Source organism: Drosophila takahashii, chromosome X, assembly GCF_030179915.1.
Source record: "Drosophila takahashii strain IR98-3 E-12201 chromosome X, DtakHiC1v2, whole genome shotgun sequence".
NCBI lineage: Eukaryota > Metazoa > Arthropoda > Insecta > Diptera > Drosophilidae > Drosophila > Drosophila takahashii.
In genome coordinates this window covers 23,119,974-23,137,866 of record NC_091683.1, presented here as the reverse complement: position 1 = coordinate 23,137,866, position 17,893 = coordinate 23,119,974, and the positions used below count along the sequence as shown (strand labels likewise).

The window sequence follows — 17,893 nt, the reverse complement described above, 5'->3', positions numbered from 1 at the left end:
ACTTAAGCGACCTGTCACTTGGATGCGATTCAGAGCTCGTAACTCCCGCGACTGCCAGAGATTTGAAAGGCGGCATCAGACTGGGTCAAAGTGAGAGGAGAAAGCTTTAAGGGTTGCTTTTTTTGCCACAAGGCATTAGGGGTAGTTGCATAAAATGCAATAATAACAAAGTCACAGCCAATAGCAAGGCGGCAACCCTGTGCCGAGAGAGAGAGACAACCAGCGCAGGCTAGCCTGCTCTCCCCGAGATTAACGGTAAACAAAATGGCTAACGGGACAGCGGAAGTCGGTGAGCGAGCGGGATGGCACGATGATGATGCTGCGCGCTACTAAAGCAAATGATTAAATAACGGTTAAATGGCAGCGGCCATTGCGAAAGTTTCCTTTTTGTAGCTACATGAATTTTTTCCACCCAGTTTTTTTTTTTACTTTGCTCTGCCAGCGTCGACGTCGACGTGGGCGCTAAACTGTCCCGTTTACAGCAACAAATCCGCGTAATTCACTTGCCTCTGTGTTTGTGTGTGTGTGTGTAAGGGGGTGAATCCTGGCGATGTTCGCTAAAAGGATTAATAAACGTTCCACGTTTCGCATTTCAGTTGTTCATTTGACTTGGCGCTTAGCGGTTCAGTTACAGTTACTTTCTGATAACTGTATTTGTGGGTGTGCGTGTTTCGTCCTGGAAGACTTGTTTACGCGTAGAACTCATAGATCCTGGCGCAAGGATAATCACTACTTGTTTTTATAATATTGCCGACGGCTAAACGAATGAGGATTAAAAGAAAAAGAAAAACCATTCGAAGCAGTTAAAAAATAAACCCCTGGAACTATTCCGGATTTTTGTTATTGTTTAACCAGAGTTTCAAGAGTTTAAAATGGGGCAGATACCACAAAACCTGGCCTAAAGTAGTTCGAAAATTACATTAAAATCAAAAAAAGCTGACGACTGCAAATCCACTACGATGCAGAGCTCAAAATCTTTTCTAATACGCGATCTCCTTGGCGATTTAATCAATCGACGACAAACAGATTCTGGTAAGTTTCAGTCAAACAAGGAAATTAATCCTAAACAGTAAGGTCTAGATTACTGACTAAGATCAGATGTACAATGTACATGTATCTTGACTATTAGCATAAGAAAGATTAATTGTTATGTTGAGTTAAAGTCCTTTTGAATTTGCAATATGTTAAATGTTTGTAAAAAATTCGGCATAGCGTCAAATCTCCGCGCGACATATCTCCGCCCTTCTACGAACGACATATCTCCACGCGGAGGTATGACGTTTAAAAATCCGCGCGAAAATATTTCGTTTTTAAACGTCATATCTCCGCGCGGAGATATGTCGTTTCAAAACGTCATATCTCCGCCAAATAAATCGCGACATATCTCCGCCGACGAAATGCACTGGGCGGAGATATGTCGTTATCCCAAAAAGTCCCTAATTATGCTCTTTAGAAAATGCATAGAAAGCTTTTAAACTTTTCAAATCGAGTTGACCACAAATGTGCTCTTAAATGTTATAGATTAGAATAGAAAATATCAAATATTAAGATCTTTATTATCACATTTTTGATAATTAACAAAAATTAAACATTAAAACATGAAATATTTCCAAAAAAAACAAAGAATTAATAATATAGTTATGCTAGGTAGAAAGTAAAATTAAGATTGGAAAAGCCCGATATTTGAAATGTTCTAAAAATACAAATAATTATTTTATTATAATTGATTAAAACCCCTTTTTAATATTAAATATTTTATTTGAAAATCTTAACCCTTGCCATAAAGAAATACATTCGCTGGTTCAGTCATGTCATTAAAAATAACCTTACATTTTTTATATATTAAACGTCTTTGTTGGCCAATTAGCCTGTTCTTTGTTCATCCTCCCATTCTTTGATGTCTTGTTGTTGTCTGTACTGGGTTGTGGAGGGGGGTTTTCGGTTAAAACCGCTGACAAATTGCCTTGCTCACTCTCGACTTTTAACGCCCCCCAATTTAGCCATCTTTTTGTTTACCAGCTTGGCCTGTGGCATTTAAATCTCACACTTGGCTCAATTATCGCAAACAAAAATATTAGAGGGAGAGGGAAAGAAGTGCGAGTGAGATGGGTTGACAATGGGAGAGCGAGAGGGTCTGAGTTGAAACAACAAAACCATAGCTTTGGGCAGTAATTTAATTGCGCACTGCTTGCTTGCACCGAAAGAAAACCCGTTCGCTTTAGGTATAAATTAAAGTAAATATTTATTAAAAGAATAAGGATGATTTGATTTATTTTTAATGTTTTTTTGTGATTCAATTTATTTATATAGCATTTTATAACAAAAATAAATTAAGCGAAGTATGTAAAAAATGCACTTAAAATTAAATTGTAATTTTCTAAGTAAAATAACATTTTTTATTTTTCAAAATACAATAAATACCAATTTGTTCTCCGTGTGCAGTTAGCAGTTAATAATATTTTTGTTGCTGTTGACACTGCTTTATTCGTAACCTGCGCTCGAGCAATTTGTCACGTACGAACACTTTAATTGTTTTTAGCCAGGGGAGCTGAAACCGAAAGGGAAAATAACGTGGTGGATGGAAGTGCAAATGGGACTGAGATCCTGGCTGAAAACTCAGTCACGACAAATGTTTTCTCATCCTCGCACAAGTACACAGAAAATAAATATGCTAGTTTCCTTGTTTGGTGATTTTAAGATCAAGGACAAATACCAAGCGCAATTGTATAATGTTGTAAATAAGAAAAATTAAAAAATAACGGTATTTTGTTTTGTTAAGTAATATCTTTAATTTTTATAAAAACAACATTTATTGAATAGTTAAATTTGCAATATCTTTAACATAATAATTACACAATATAAATTGCCTTCTAAATTGTTCCCTTTTTTCACAGTGCACCGCCTCAGGTGTCGGCTTACTTATGCTTCGTTTTTTTGGTTTTGAGCCAACTGTATGAGCCATGTGTTCTCTTCTAATTATGCATGACATTAAATAAAGTTTAGCTCAACAATTACAACTATTTAGAGGCTAATTGCTGTCAGTTAGACGGAGAAAGTGAAACTTTTACTGCAAGTGTGTGTTTCAGTTTCACATTTTTTCTGAAATTCAAGGGGAGAGAAATGTTTTAATGATTTACTAACACATGTTTTTAAATTATTAAGCTAATTAAGTTTTAATTAATGAATAAATAAGAAAGGCAGAAATACAAATATTCTACTCATTGTGGCAAAAAATAAAATAATAAATAATTTTAATAAGTTATTTCCTTTCTTCCTATTTTTCCTTAAATTATTAGAAGACGTCTAAAAATTTACTAAATAAATGGAAAATAAATTAGGAATGAGAAATCTTTATAATATAAAGCAGTAATTGTTAGGACTGACATACGTCATTCTTAAACAAGTCTAAATTGCCGGCACATGCGAGTAAATTTCTACTGCTTTCTCCTTCCATTTCTAAATTTCTCTGCCCTTTTCCATTACGTCTCTGTCTTCAGTTGCTTTTTATATGTGTGTCTCAGAGTTCAAGTGCCTATTAAATGGCAATTGTGCCGCAAATTGATACGACGTGACTTTTCGAGGAAAAAGAAAGAACTCACTCGAGACGCTCCCCAGGATATCCATACACACACACGGATAATTGAATATCCCTTCGTATATGCACCATCTACCCTTCCGTCCTGTCTGCGCAAATCGGTATAAATAGAATCAGAAGTCGAAACCCATTTGGGGTTAAAATACACAAATATAAAAATAATTTCCGCCCGTTCAGTTGGCACTCGAAAAGTGGGCGGAAAGTGAAATAATAGAATCCTTGCTGGGCAGACACACGTGAGCGCCTGCGGCGAAGAATCGAAGATGATGCTCTGCCAAAGACTTGAATGCTAAGTAAACTCCACTGAGAAAAATTTTTTGTTAAGAAAATATGGGGTGCAAAATGGGGCTACAAAATAAAAAGTTGGTTATGTTCGTTCAAAATTTTAATATAAATTCACTACTTAGACTTCATCAAATGAATAAAAATTATTTAGCACCAACACTAAAAACATAATAAAAAAATGGTTTTGATATTATTTATTAATTGTACATTTAGTAAAATATATTTTGGTTCCATAAAAATATGAAAAATATTTTTTAATAATTTCTTAAATAGCTCATACTTTTATATTATACATAATTCTATTTTATGTTTTGTTAATATACAAATATTTTTTAATTCTTTTTTATTTCATTAATAACTCTTAAGGATTTGGATTATATTTTTTTTTCAAAGAACTCAGAATTAGTTGTAAGGGCCACCATATCTTTTTCCCAGTGCAATGTGGAGCAGACCATGTAAATTCCTTTAGGAAACAATTGAGAGCTCGACGACACGTGAATTTAATCAGGCAGCCCGCAGCGTCCGTTTTGGATATCTTTGGACTTGGATTTGGATTCGGGGGACGAATGGAGTCCTGTAATGGTAACAGGATATGGGCGGCGGATAAAAATAACACGTTGATTGCTGCAAATTGCAACTCATCCGATTCGCCGCCCTGTCATCCAAATGGACCAACGCCCACTTGATTCCGCCCCGTCCCAGCCCACGATTCCCATTCGATGCGTTGTCTATTGCCGGATGGCGGTGCGGTAATGAGTTCCCCGGGTCGCTTCTAGACCGGAAGTGCCTGCACGCGCTAAAGAAGAGGAAGAGCAGGCTGGACGAGCAGGAGGTAGAACAGGATCAACGCATTAACGCCACGCTGCGCCTGAAAGCAGGCAACAGTGTCTTAATTTCTTAATTCTGCACAATCTATAGTGTCTACTTAACCTTACCATCCACTCCATTTAAATCCTCTCAAGTGGTCAATCCTTTCAAAACCATATTTTTTACATATGCTCATTTTAAAAGCATTTTCACCCACCCTTTTTTCTCGGGTGGGCGATTTGAACAGCCTCGTACTTAAACGTAAATGGTGATATGGTGGTATATCTGCAGATCATTTACATATATAACATCATAAATCATTTTTATTTGGGCATAAAACATTAAGTTCGACAAGAAATTCTGTAGACCAATGAAAGGGTTTATCGGGCTTAAAAACTAAAACATTTTAAAGGTATAAGACTTTAGTTATTTACCTTGTAGCATTCAAATTGCTTTCGATTTATAACCAATTCAGACTTAAAAAATGATTTGAGTCCTACACACAAAAAAAAGCACGTCGCCGTAAAATCGATAAGTCCAGGTAATTTTCTGGTTATTCCTACTCATATCGTTTTTACCTGAAATATTCATAAATTTACATTAAATAATATCATTTTGCCGAATTCTCTCTCTCGGAGATTCTCTAACTTCGAAAAAGAGCGCAAGAATCAATATGGCGAGCAAAATGACATGAGTGGAAGGGAGAAAGACTGATTCGAAATTCGAACTGACGTACTTCAAGCATGTTTTCTCGCTCGCACTAGTGTACGTTTTGGTCAGAAATAAGATTTTTTACATTTCGAACATATCACATTTACCTGGCCCCATATCAAGTTAAAAATGATCTTAAAAAAGGTCAAATTGACCTACGATTCATATCGAGTTTTTTTTGGGTGTATATTGAGTAAGGATCGATCAGATATTAGAACACAATGAATTTCTTTGGTAATTTTCCAAATCATTCTTTAAACTTTCTTTTTTTCAGAACTCGAGCTATCCAATGACGACTCGGATATAGATATCGAGGATCGGTCCACGCCGGACTCGACGGCACCGGGCTGCCAGCAGGATCTTCTGCTGTCCCATCACCACCGCAGATTCACCCACCACGACGACTCCAGTGTGGAGTCCTGCCTCTCGGCCCAGGATCGGGGCTCAGGGGGATCGGGGGGAGGCGGTGGTGGAGCTGGAGGAGTTCCCACTGGACTGAGTGCAGCGGCGGCGGCGGCGGGCGTGGCCGCTGGTCTCTTGGCAGCGGCGGCCAGTAGTGCCAGCGGCGATCCCAATGGAGGTGGGAGTGGGTCGGGAGCGGGCGGCGGACCAAGTGGCGGCTATGCGGAGCACAAGCTGCAGCTGAGCAAGAGCGGCCGGAAGCCGCGACGCCGCCGCACCGCCTTCACCCACGCCCAGTTAGCCTACTTGGAGCGCAAGTTCCGGTGCCAAAAGTACCTGAGCGTCGCCGATCGCAGCGATGTGGCCGAAACGCTCAATCTGTCCGAGACGCAGGTGAAGACCTGGTACCAGAACCGTAGGTGAGTTTACTGACTGTTTACTTTAAAAAAAAGCGTTCAAGGCTAGTCAAAAATTAAAGAAATGATTCAAACCAAAACGCAGGTTAAGTTTTAGTACCCCCTAAAATCACTCAACCAAAAATAAAGTTTATCACTCATACGCAGTGTGGCCTTTTGCCATTAATTCATAGTTAAGGTTAACCAGAACAGTTATCTTTGATCAAAAAGGGTACAGTTGTGCTTAAAGAGATTAGGATATCGCCGGTCGTTTTCGTTACCTTATATATTTTATGGTTGATTTCTATAGCTTAAAACAGGTTCCCTCCTTTTAATATAGCTTTGGGCTTTAAGTGTACAATTTATTGTGGGAAAAAGCCGAAGATCAGTACAGTTGTGCTTAGGTAATCGATCGCAACAATGTGGCAACGCCAACTAATCGATATTTCTTCTTTTCCCTATCGAAGGACCAAGTGGAAGCGACAGAATCAACTGCGCCTGGAGCAGCTGCGTCATCAGGCGACCATGGAAAAGGACTTTGTGGTGCAGGATGGCGGCGGTGCGGGCGGCCTGGGCTGTTGTCCCAGCGGATTGAGCAGTTCTTTCAGCGCCGCTGCTGCCGCTGCAGCGGCTGCCAGCAATCCATGCAATTTTCTCACTTCCGCCGCAGCGGCGGCCATTTTCCGGAACGTCGGCTACGTCCACGGCTGTCCAATGTAGGAGTCACGTCCCATGCCCACCCAAATAAATAAAACAAATACGCCACCTTCCAGTCCCCAGCTCCTCCCAGTTGCCTATGTACATAATACGTATAAAGAAAACAGTTTTTGTGCAATAACCGATCGGGATGAATTATCGAAATAGCAGCCATATGCTCATGCTTACCGAACGTACCCGATATTATAATTATATGTACGTACTTAACGATATAATCATAAACTAAGCATAGTCGAATTAACTGTAATATACATACCACAAAACCTTTTTTTTCGTCGCACTCTATGAACGTTTTTTTTTTGGCCAAAATAAACCTTAAATTGCAAATCTTGTGGTTTTTACTTGGGAGGTGGAAAATTGTATTCAATTTTCGGATTAGACGATATTGCTATCTTATTTTATTATTACATATTTGTTACCATTACCATTACTTACATATTTGTTTAATTAGTTTTGGATTTTGATCTAGTAGGTTCTAAATTTATAGTCTATATTTGCATAATAATTTTATATCGATCTAAATTTGTGTGTCAATTAAAACAAATTACTATATTCTAATCAAGGTTTCCTTATAAAAAAGGTTAAATACGTTTTAATAATGCACAAAGGAAATGTGAAAGGGACAAACTATAGCGCAACGTAACGGTTAAATGCCGCTCGCCCATTTGCAAATCTGCAATCGGTGAGCTGTGAGTCATGCTTGAAAATCAACTTGAGCGAATCGCACAAAACGTTATCAATTTGTCGCTATATAGCAAATAACCCGCGACACATGCCCACCCACCGGCAGGATATCTGTCTGTACATATACATACATATATAGACCGACTCTATTCATATAATAATCGCATGGACCCCAAAAAGAGGGGGTGGTGTGGGGCGGGGAGAGAGCGAGAGGGATAGTGAGAGAGCAGGGCTGAAGCAACCAACCGGAAAACAAGCAACAACTCTGCCTGCAATTATAACGGGCCAACGGAGCGCAGAACGCGCATGAGCGGGGGCGTGCGCCAGAACGGGACGACAACAGTGCAACTGAGAGGATGCGACTGAGGTCGCGACGCGTCATATACAGTCGACATTGACTAAGACGAACTGGAGACAAGTTGAGAAGAGCATGTTCTTTAAAAATAGCATTTAATAATCAACTTTCAAAATTAACATTGAGCAATTTATGTATTTAAAATTTACTTGCAATGTGCAACATACAACTTGAAACATGATAGGTAACTTTGAATTAACGTGCATGTAATATGAAACAAGAAACATGGAATACTTGTAATATAATATGTATAATATGTTCCCCGTGTGTGCTTACAATTCTCAACAAGTTCTAACAGAGGATTCACGAGTTTCTTCGAAAGTTCCTTGGATGTGGACTTTAAACTTAATTGGTTATGGAAAGAGTGACAGATATTTTTCATCAACCGAATTTAAAAATGGAAAGCTTTTTTTTTATTTTTTTCATTGTAAGTCTTCGAGTTCACGCCACAGAGTGAGGCCTGTAGTTACAGTTATATTTTCATGCCCATTTAGCTCGGTACACAAAAAGGAGGAGAAATGTTTAGCCACAAATTGAATCTGCGGTGAGTGAGTTAACGAGAGAGAGGAAGGGAGAGGGCATGCCATGCCCCATGGAGGATTTGGGAAGGATATAGGGGCGGAGGAGAGATCCTGGCGGCAGAGTAGTTTTCGAGTGGTGCAGAGCGGCACAGAACGCTAATTAAAAAGATACTTGAAGGGAGCCACCGGAAACAAACGGAAAAGCCAAAGAAGAGGGGCACAACAAAAATATATAGGAAAAATGGCAGAACGGCAGAATGGAAATGCAAAATGCAAATGGAAACGGAAATGGGAGGCGAAAAAGCGAGTTAACGTTGCCATGAAATCGTCTATGAAATGTGAATGTAATTTAATGAATAAAATGCATCTAACCCCCATCCCACAGCCACTTGCAGATAGATGATTCACATTTTCTGGTTTTGGCTCTTTCAAAACTTTTTCCTCTCGCAATTCTCACATTCATGCGGTTCATTTGCGCAGCCATTGAGATTTGAATAGCATTTTTAATTGGTACATTTTACGCAGCCATCCTTTGAGCACAAAGGCGCCTCCTGCCCCTCTTTTCTCCTCCTTTGAGCCGGCCATCCACTTTGATTTGTATTTATTTAATGAGTTATTAATTGCATTAAGCTCTCGACGTTTGCCAACTTTGCAATTATCAAATAAAGAAAGCAGGGGGGGAGGGGGATACTTGGCTTTTGCACGCAACCAGGCTGAAAACTATGCAACTAGTTTTCATAATTTGCTGCTCCAAAACACAACAGGAGAAAGTCACATGTCGGTTATAAAAAAATGTATTATACTTTTCAGCGCCAGTTCATTATAAAGTGGATTTCTTTTAAAACCGTTAATAAACTTGCTCATTCGAATTTTTACATTTTTATGATAGCAGCATACCTTTAATTTAAATCATTTTCATTTTTCAAAAGCATTGGTATTAAATAAGATAGTTAATCTAGGTTTAAAGAACCACTCTTCTTGAGGCAACTTTCATATTTCAACAGCAAAAAACAGAATACCATTACAAAATATAAGTATACAAGTAAAAACAATATATGTATATTTTTAAAATAATATTTCTTAAGGTGATTGTTATACCCGTCACTCGTAGAGTAAAAGGGTATATTGTATTCGTGCAAAAGTATGTAACAGCTAGAAGGAAGCATTTCCGACCCTATAAAGTATATATATTCTTGATTAGGGTCACTAGCCGAGTCGATATAGCCATGTCCTTCTGTCCGTCTGTCTGTCCGTCTGTCTGTCCGTATGAACGCTGAGATCTCGGAAACTTAAAAAGCTAGAAGATTGACAATTTGCATGCAGATTTTAGTAGTTTCTACGCAGCGCAAGTTTTTTTTTCAAAAGGGTGCCACGCCCCCCTCTAGCGCCCACAATCGCTTATATACGATTTTAAAAATTTCAATATTTTGGAAAAGTAAAAATGCAGTTTTGTGGTGTTTATCAATACCTATCAAAATGTAAAAAAAAATTTTTTAAATCGGAATATTCGTTAAAAAGTTACGGCGGATCAAAGTTTTTATCTCCATCTCCTTCGCACTCTCTTTAGCTGAGTAACGGGTATCTGATAGTCGGGGCACCCGACTATATCGTTCTCTCTTGTTTTTATAACAATTTATAGGAACTCGATAAACTAAGTTTAACCCAGGTTTAAATTAGAAATAATACATTTTGCTAATATTTTTAATGATTTTATGGTTTTTACAAGGGAGATTTTTCCAAATAATCTACATGTTTAATGATTATAATATACATTTTGGTTAAATATTTAGTTTGAATTTTTTTTAAAGAATAACTTGTTGTTCTTCATAAATATCCCAAGTTAAAATTCCACATCGACTTTTTATTAAATTTCTACGGAAAGCACTTGACTTTAGATATATATGTATATGCATCTATATATAAAGGGGAGGAAATGACAGATACTCCGCGACATTATATTCCAATTTCGATTTAAATTTTTGCCTGCTGTGGCCCTGCCGGCGGGCAGGAATAAGAAATACAAAAAAAATAAAAAAAACAGAAAAAAAGGGAGTGGAGTCCGGGAAACCGCAGCAGCAACTCGACATAATGATTGTGATGAGGGGCGATTATGTCATCGTGGATGGGCACAGGACACAGAGGACTCGACACACTTGACTTCCGCCCGAGGGGCGGGGGAGGGGGAGGGGGAGGCGGGCGAGATGTTTGCCATATTGTGTGAAAATTTATGTTGTGCGCTATCCTGCATTGGTGGTGGTTTCCGGCAGCTTCCAGTTTTATTTTGTGATTAAAATGTTTGTCATTATCCGGTTGGAAAATTGTCACAAATTGTGTTTGTGCCGCGGGCCGTGCCACACTTGTTTATTTGTCCTTATCCACAGCCACATCTCGGTATCTGGCATCCTTATCCCTAATTGCCGCATTGTGTCCCATTGTGTGGCCATCGAACCTGCGATGCGATCTCGCCCACCGTCTCGAGCCCGAATCCCCCAACCCGAACCGAGCCAAACAGGTTGTTTGGGAAAGTCGGAACTCTCGGTTCCACCGCTCAGTTGCAATCTGTGGGACGCGATCAATGGATCAAGACTAAAGCTTTTGGATTACAGTGAAATGTGTACCTACTAAGAGTTATCGAGATATTCACCAGTCCTGATTTAATATTTGGGAATATTTTATAATATTTTTAATACATTACAAAGTGTTGATAATTTATCAAACAAAAATTTAACGAAAATTTAGAAGGTATGTATGTAAATCCCAATACCACCATTAATATATATTTATTCGATTCGAACCTGAATACATATTAGATTTTATTGACGTTAAAAGCTATTTTTAATAGTGTCCGCTTAGGACAACCTTAGGACTTAAAATACTTATTCAATTTAATACTTTAGATAAATTAATTTATTTGGAATAAACCACTTTTCATTAACAAAATACAATACTTTTATTCGTTTTGAACTAAACACCAGTCTTGCGTTCGATGGATTATATCTAGGTGTGATATAAAAATATATTGTGTGTAAAATCTGACAAATATCTTCGATTTTGGGGTCCAGTGGAGAGTGATTTATTATCGTCCAATTATTGTCTTTTGATTTACGATTATTTAGTAGTAGGTGCAGAGGTAGTAAAGAGTGCTTAAAACTATCACTATACTATGATATTTCCCATTCCTTTTGCGAATATCACATGCTTTCACGGTTCATCATTTTTTACACCTTGTTTCAAATGCTTGGGTTCATAAAATATTTTGTTTAAAGATCTTTTACAAGATATAATACTGTTTTTGGTGGTTCATCAGTGCTGCTCTTGGGCATTAATTTTTTAGTTCATCCGGTCTGTTCTGTTTCGTCTTTATATTTTTTATGAACATTTTATTCTTTAATTAAGGGAAGTACCTTAGTACGGACTGGACGGTGCGGAATTGTGGATTTTTTAAGTATTGACATCAGATTGTTGAAAGTGACGTTTAACTGGAATGATAAATGACATTGATTGATTATATACCGAGTTTTAAAATTTTTAATAAAAAGAAAACACAATTTCGATGTGGAAACTCTGAAATCCAAAAGTCCATAATTTACAATAGAAAAGAAAGAAAGAAAAATTGTTTAAGTTCTTAAGATTGGATAATCATTATTATATCCATTTCACAAGTAATTTAAAATCCACAAATTTGCGACTTTATGTAAAGTATGCAGGATTGCGTTGAACGGGTTTTATTTACCTTTTCGGAACGGTCGCAATATTTCGGGGGCATCTGGTTGACTAGCTCTAGGCACCATTTCTTGAGGGTTAAGGCGTCGGTTGAACTAAGGTAAAAGAAGTGGTCCGGATAGCCGATGTCCAGGAGCTCCTTATTATCGCCCATCAGGAGGCGCAGCAGCAGCTCAATCGTCTGTACCAAATTGACCAGCTCCTCCAACTTAAGGCGCCTGGCCCTGGTCATGGTTCCGTCGCCCCAATTTGGCGGCTCGTTGGCCGGCAATAGTTTCACAGCCTCTACCAGTTCATGGAGCTTACGGAAACGATGCATGGTGACCTCCAGATGAGGCAATCGGCGGTGCAGCACCTCCCACAGCAGGCAGACAGCCAACGGACGACCGCGGGAGCACTGCGATAGCACCTCGGCCAATTTGAAGAGGCTCGTGTCCTGGCACGCATTCACCTCCTCCAGATCAATCAGCAGTCGCTCGACCATCATGTGCACCTGTGGGTAATAGTTATAGGGGTATAACAATATTACAAGGTATTATGTACGGTATATTGAAATCAAATTTCCTTTGGGCTAGCTATTGGACAGCTTTATTGGGAAACTAAATATTATTTGAAGAAAATAAACATAAACCTTTATTTCAAAAAAGAAAAGAAGGGGAAAATATAGGTTCGATTTTCTGAAAAATGTTTAATTTTCACAACCAAATATTTATCACACTTGTAATGCGGTCATTAAAATATCTGAAACATATAACCAACCATGCCAAGTCGAAAACAAAATTTTAGTTCTTTATGAAATAAAAAAAAATTAATATGAAATCGGAGAACTCGATGTATGTATGGGTAATAGTTTAACCTACTTTAGTACCAAAATTATAACTGAAATATTTATTTTCTGAACTCACTCATAATATACGAAACTCACGGTCATGGGCTGCACGCATTCGATGCGATCCAGAAAGCGATTCATAAGTTTGGTGCGTAGGCTTCGGTCGACATCCGTCCTTTTATATTCCACCAGGATGAGGATACTGAGTGCGGCCAACATTGGGTGCACACGGTCCAGTTCCCAGAAATCGGCACCCCGCAGGAAAATTGTGTAATTACGAGCGATCTGCTGCAGTTTCGAATTGGGATCGGATTCAATTTGTCCAGCAGGTTGTCGAGCACATGGAAGTGCGCATGCGGACTTACCTTGATTATATTCTTATTGCCATCGAAATACTTTAGGTATTGGGCCAGGTAAGTGCTTTTCACGAAGGGGAAAAGTTGCCTACGAACACTCAAAGTCTTCATATTGCTATTAGGGTTATTGACTACGAACAAGATTCCTTTATAAAATGCGATTACCGGCCTGCGATGAAAGCAGAGTTGTCATCTGTTTCCGGAACTGAAGTACTCAGAACTTTTGAGGTTAGAAACCGAACTTTGAACCAGTGCGGTGATTTATTCTTTAGATTTGTTCACACTGTGTTTTTCACACTTCGTTTGTGGGTACAGTGTATTTAAACTAAAAAAGGCTTTTCCGACTAATCATATAATATTACATTCAGGGGATTCCCTTAACTGTTGAATTGCTGAATTGTTGAAAATTCAACAGAAAATTTCAGCAAATAAGGGGACGACCCTAAATGAATCCTGTTGAATTCTTAAACAGCTGTTATTTGTTAAACATTTTCGCAAATCTCAAAGTATGTAAATATTGTCTTTTTATTGCTAGTTACTCTCTAAAATTGGTACCGAGGAATGAGTAACTACAAATATACATTCTAATTGTATTTTAAAGTAAATAATTCGTACTGATGATACTAAAATTCTACAGAGTTGTCAAGACTTTCATTAAAAATTGTGACAACTCTTGTTTTTAGCAATTCAACAACATTTTTTGTTGAATTTTTAACAATTCTGCAATTCAACAGTTTAGGGAATCCCCCTAGAATCTTCTTTTTATCAATATTCATATTCCTATCAATAACTTCTCCAATTCCCCCGTCGCGACTCAGTCGACATGGATATTTCTCAGATGACAAAAATTTGTCATAATTGGTGGGTGGATTGGTTTTGATTTCACTTGCACCGGGGCTATCATTTACATACAAATCTTATACTTGGCATTTGTGTAAACAAGAACTTCATTAGTAAACAAAAAGTAGGCCGCCCACAGGAGGGGTTGAGGTGGATGTTTATAAAGCTGAAGACAAAACCCAAATCCGCAGACGAATCTAAAGCCAAAAAACTCGATTCCCTTTCAAACGCCACAAATCAGCGGATAATGACATGAAAATCTGTTGGCTTTTGTCATGCCCCGCGGCCTGAACGACCGAAAAGTGGAAAATAAGTTGGGTGGGGTGGGTTGGAAAAGTGTTGAGAAAAGTGGGGTGGACAATTTGCCTTAAATTAGGCGTAAAATGCACAGATTGGCTGCAAACACCGCACACAAGCGCCTCATCAGGTCGCTCCACCCCAAAAATTAAAGGGTAGCTGTTCGCCACTTGTCATCATTATCAAGATTATTATTATCATCGGCATCAGGAGCGAACCCGATATGCTTGTTAGTATTTATTGCCATAGTTGAGCATCCATAAGACCAAATAGGCTGCAATTAAGCTCAATTATATTTGTACTGTTTAATTTTTGCCATGGAATGCAGATAAATTATTGGGGTAATTTCTGAAAATATTATACCATTTCATATTTTCTTTGGATATTTCCTTAAAATAAAAAAACAAAGGTTTCTAACTTACAAAACGTATAGAAATTTTGAGTGTAGAACCCACTTTCGGTTAGACGACATTAATTAAAGACGTTGGAAAATCGGGTTTTCACACTTATCGCTGATTTTTGATTATCGATAATCCGATTGGCAGAATTGTCTTGACAATCATAATATAACCTCACTTTTAGCTACATTGAGGTTACGTTGCAGAAAGAGAGGTTAGGTTTTTACCTCTTACCAATGTGTTTTTATAAACAAATACATGTGCATAATTAAAAGCAAAAAAGAAAAGCATATAACACGCATACAAAGGTAACGGTGTCTTGGTTGAAAAAAGTTGTTAATCTTTTCATGCCGGCGCATAATTAAAATGTGAATATGGAAATTTCAATGGGAATCTGTGCAAAATATGCCCCAAAAAAATAAACAGGGGGCTAAAAGGAAAAGAGGCGATAAAAAGGCAGAAGAAAAGAAAAAAAGACCAAGCTAAAGAGAAGGACCCACACACACACACACAGAGCAACTTAACGGTTTGGTGTTATGGCCATCTCGCTTGCACCTTTTGCGCTTTTTACCGCCGAGCTTTGTGTGTGTGTGTGCAAGTAATTGCGAAATATGAAATATGAATGCATAATGAGCAGATATTTCCCAAGTACGAAAGAAACTTCAAGCGGCAGTGGGCGTGGCAGGTGCAAAAGAAGGAGGCGGAAACGGAGGCCAGGTGACTTTAATGCTAAAATGCGCACATCGCGCGTGCATTTGCATTTTGCCAGCCTTTTCGAAAGCGGCGCAAGGACAAGCACAAATACACACAACCAAAAGCCAGCAGTCAAACACACACACACACATGTAGCATCATATCAACTACAGTAAATATCCAATAAATCGACGATATACATATGTATCTAAAGTTTAGGATTTAGGATTTTATTTATTACAAATTATTATTTTACCAAAATTTGATATAAATTAACAAAACATTTTAGTTGTTTTATAAATATTAAAAAATTATTAATATCTTATATAAATCTTTTCAAAAATCACAAACATTTAAGCACGAATTTGTTTTTCAATATTTTAAACTACTTTGCAATTTTTGCCAATAAAACCCTATAATCATAAGTTCATTTTTCCTGATTCCCCTGTATTCGTCTTGCTGCTGTGCAAAAGAGGTTGAAAAACATGTCAAAATGTTGGGAAGCTCATTAAAATAGCGTTGGCCATTTGCACACATTTCTCAGTCGCTAATTTGCTGGGTATGGGGGATATCCTTGAAGGCCCCTTTTTCCTGCCCATAAGTAATATTTCCGTTTTCCATTTTCCAGCCTAAGACCGAATCAAATGGAGGAATACCCCATGAACCATATGGTGCGACCCCAGGGCTTCAGTTTGGAGGAGCTGCGTCAGACTTTGGGTCAGTCCGTCATTCGAGAACAATGCTACTTCATCTATGGCACCTGCAATGTTCTCGAGGTAAGCTATTCGTGGCATGAGGATATTTGGGTATAACGTTTTTGCCCAGATTATCGCAGGATTCGATGAACTGCTCAACCAGGAGGAGATTGAGTTCGGAGCGGAGCAACTGGCTCCGGTGTATGTGACCGGGATGATGGTATATCTACTCAATCACGAGGATATGGCGGCGACCCAGGTGAAGAGGACACTATTCCTGCAGAAGTGCTTCGATTATCTGGCCTGCACTGAGGAAACGCACGTGAGTCTACAAATATAAAGATATGTTTTAGAATTTCAAGAATAATTTTAATCAATAAAAGTAAAACTAATAAATAAAACTATTTAAAATTTATAATAAAACTCAAAAATGTTTTTAATCAAGACCTAAAATATTATTATTATATTATCCTCTCCGCATTATAGAATCAAATTGAATTCACAAAAGTAAAAAATAAAATAAAAATTTTAAACAAAAAACTATTTAAAAAAATTCCAAAAACCAATACAGAGCTCTATTAAATAATCATCTGTTCCCCCCACAGATCCACCAGATATGCGTGTATATCCTGGTATATCAATAAAAGTAAAACTAATAAATAAAACTATTTAAAATTTATAATTAAACTCAAAAATGTTTTTAATCAAGACCTACATATATATTTTTATTATATTATCCTCTCCGCATTATAGAATCAAATTTAATTCACAAAAGTAAAAAATAATATAAAAATTTTAAACAAAAAACTATTTAAAAAAATTCCAAAAACCAATACAGAGCTCTATTAAATAATCATCTGTTCCCCCCACAGATCCACCAGATATGCGTGTATATCCTGGGCCTTTTGGATGCCAACGACTCGAGCGTAATGCTGAACCTGATCCTCTGCTGCCGGGTGGCCAGTCCACTGAGCACAATGGCCCGCGTGGTGGGCAACTGTCTGCTCTGGGCCATGTTGGATCGCCTATCGGACTTGGGCCTGGACTCACACCGATTGCGGGCATCTGGGACTCTGCTGCTCGTCGTCGCGGTGGTGAAGCCCCGGATTTACGTTCAATCCTATCTGCATGCCCTGCACCTGGTGGTCCGCTTGGTGTCCAGTCTCCTGGTGGTTGGACCACTCGGTGCACATGGCCAGCAACTTTGCCAGGAAACCGGTGTGCCGGAAGAACTGATGCAACTCTCCAAGGAGGACTCCTCGATTTTGGTGCGCTGGCTAATCGCTATCGTTGAGGAGCTGCGTCCGCAAATGGTGCAGAACGAGGATCTGGGACACCTGCATGAGCGTCTGGTGCTCCTGGAGGCCATATGTGAGCTCATGCAACTCCTGCATGGCCATTTGGTTAAGTGCTACCAGGAAAGAAAAGATCTGGCACCAAAGTAGCTTGCAAATGTGGTAGATTTAGCAATTTCAAGTTAAAAGCTTTTGGGATCCTAAACATTTTTATCAATATAAACACCACTTTTTATAATATTCTTATAATATTAAATAATAGTTTTTCGGAAAAACTTTTTCCCTCAAATAAGTC

At 38.3% G+C, this 17,893-nt stretch overlaps 3 protein-coding genes across 4 annotated transcripts; 2 read left to right on the top strand and 1 right to left on the bottom strand.

Annotated features, from left to right (window-relative positions):
• The first annotated feature begins 633 nt into the window (after positions 1 to 633).
• Positions 634 to 7,186, top strand: LOC108067570 (NK1 transcription factor-related protein 1). The gene is made up of 3 exons (XM_017156652.3): positions 634 to 1,032; positions 5,673 to 6,219; positions 6,663 to 7,186. The coding sequence occupies exons 1-3, from the start codon at positions 960 to 962 to the stop codon at positions 6,913 to 6,915; spliced, it is 873 nt and encodes a 290-aa protein (XP_017012141.1). The 5' UTR covers positions 634 to 959; the 3' UTR covers positions 6,916 to 7,186.
• Positions 7,187 to 11,037: 3,851 nt separating this feature from the next.
• Positions 11,038 to 17,892, top strand: LOC108067596 (uncharacterized). 2 transcript variants are annotated; one of them, XM_070218867.1, is made up of 4 exons: positions 11,038 to 11,214; positions 16,237 to 16,384; positions 16,434 to 16,625; positions 17,176 to 17,892. In XM_070218867.1, the coding sequence occupies exons 2-4, from the start codon at positions 16,253 to 16,255 to the stop codon at positions 17,746 to 17,748; spliced, it is 897 nt and encodes a 298-aa protein (XP_070074968.1). In that variant the 5' UTR covers positions 11,038 to 11,214; positions 16,237 to 16,252; the 3' UTR covers positions 17,749 to 17,892. The 2 variants fall into 2 exon arrangements, with proteins under 2 accessions (XP_070074968.1, XP_017012189.2); XM_017156700.3 differs by lacking the exon at positions 11,038 to 11,214 and adding an exon at positions 15,084 to 15,223.
• On the bottom strand, positions 11,357 to 13,579 carry LOC138913846 (uncharacterized). The gene is made up of 4 exons (XM_070218868.1): positions 13,390 to 13,579; positions 13,121 to 13,312; positions 12,206 to 12,688; positions 11,357 to 11,951 (listed from the first exon to the last, which is right to left on the bottom strand). Exons 1-4 carry the CDS (start codon positions 13,489 to 13,491, stop codon positions 11,853 to 11,855), a joined length of 876 nt encoding a protein of 291 aa, XP_070074969.1. The 5' UTR covers positions 13,492 to 13,579; the 3' UTR covers positions 11,357 to 11,852.
• Position 17,893: the final 1 nt, after the last annotated feature.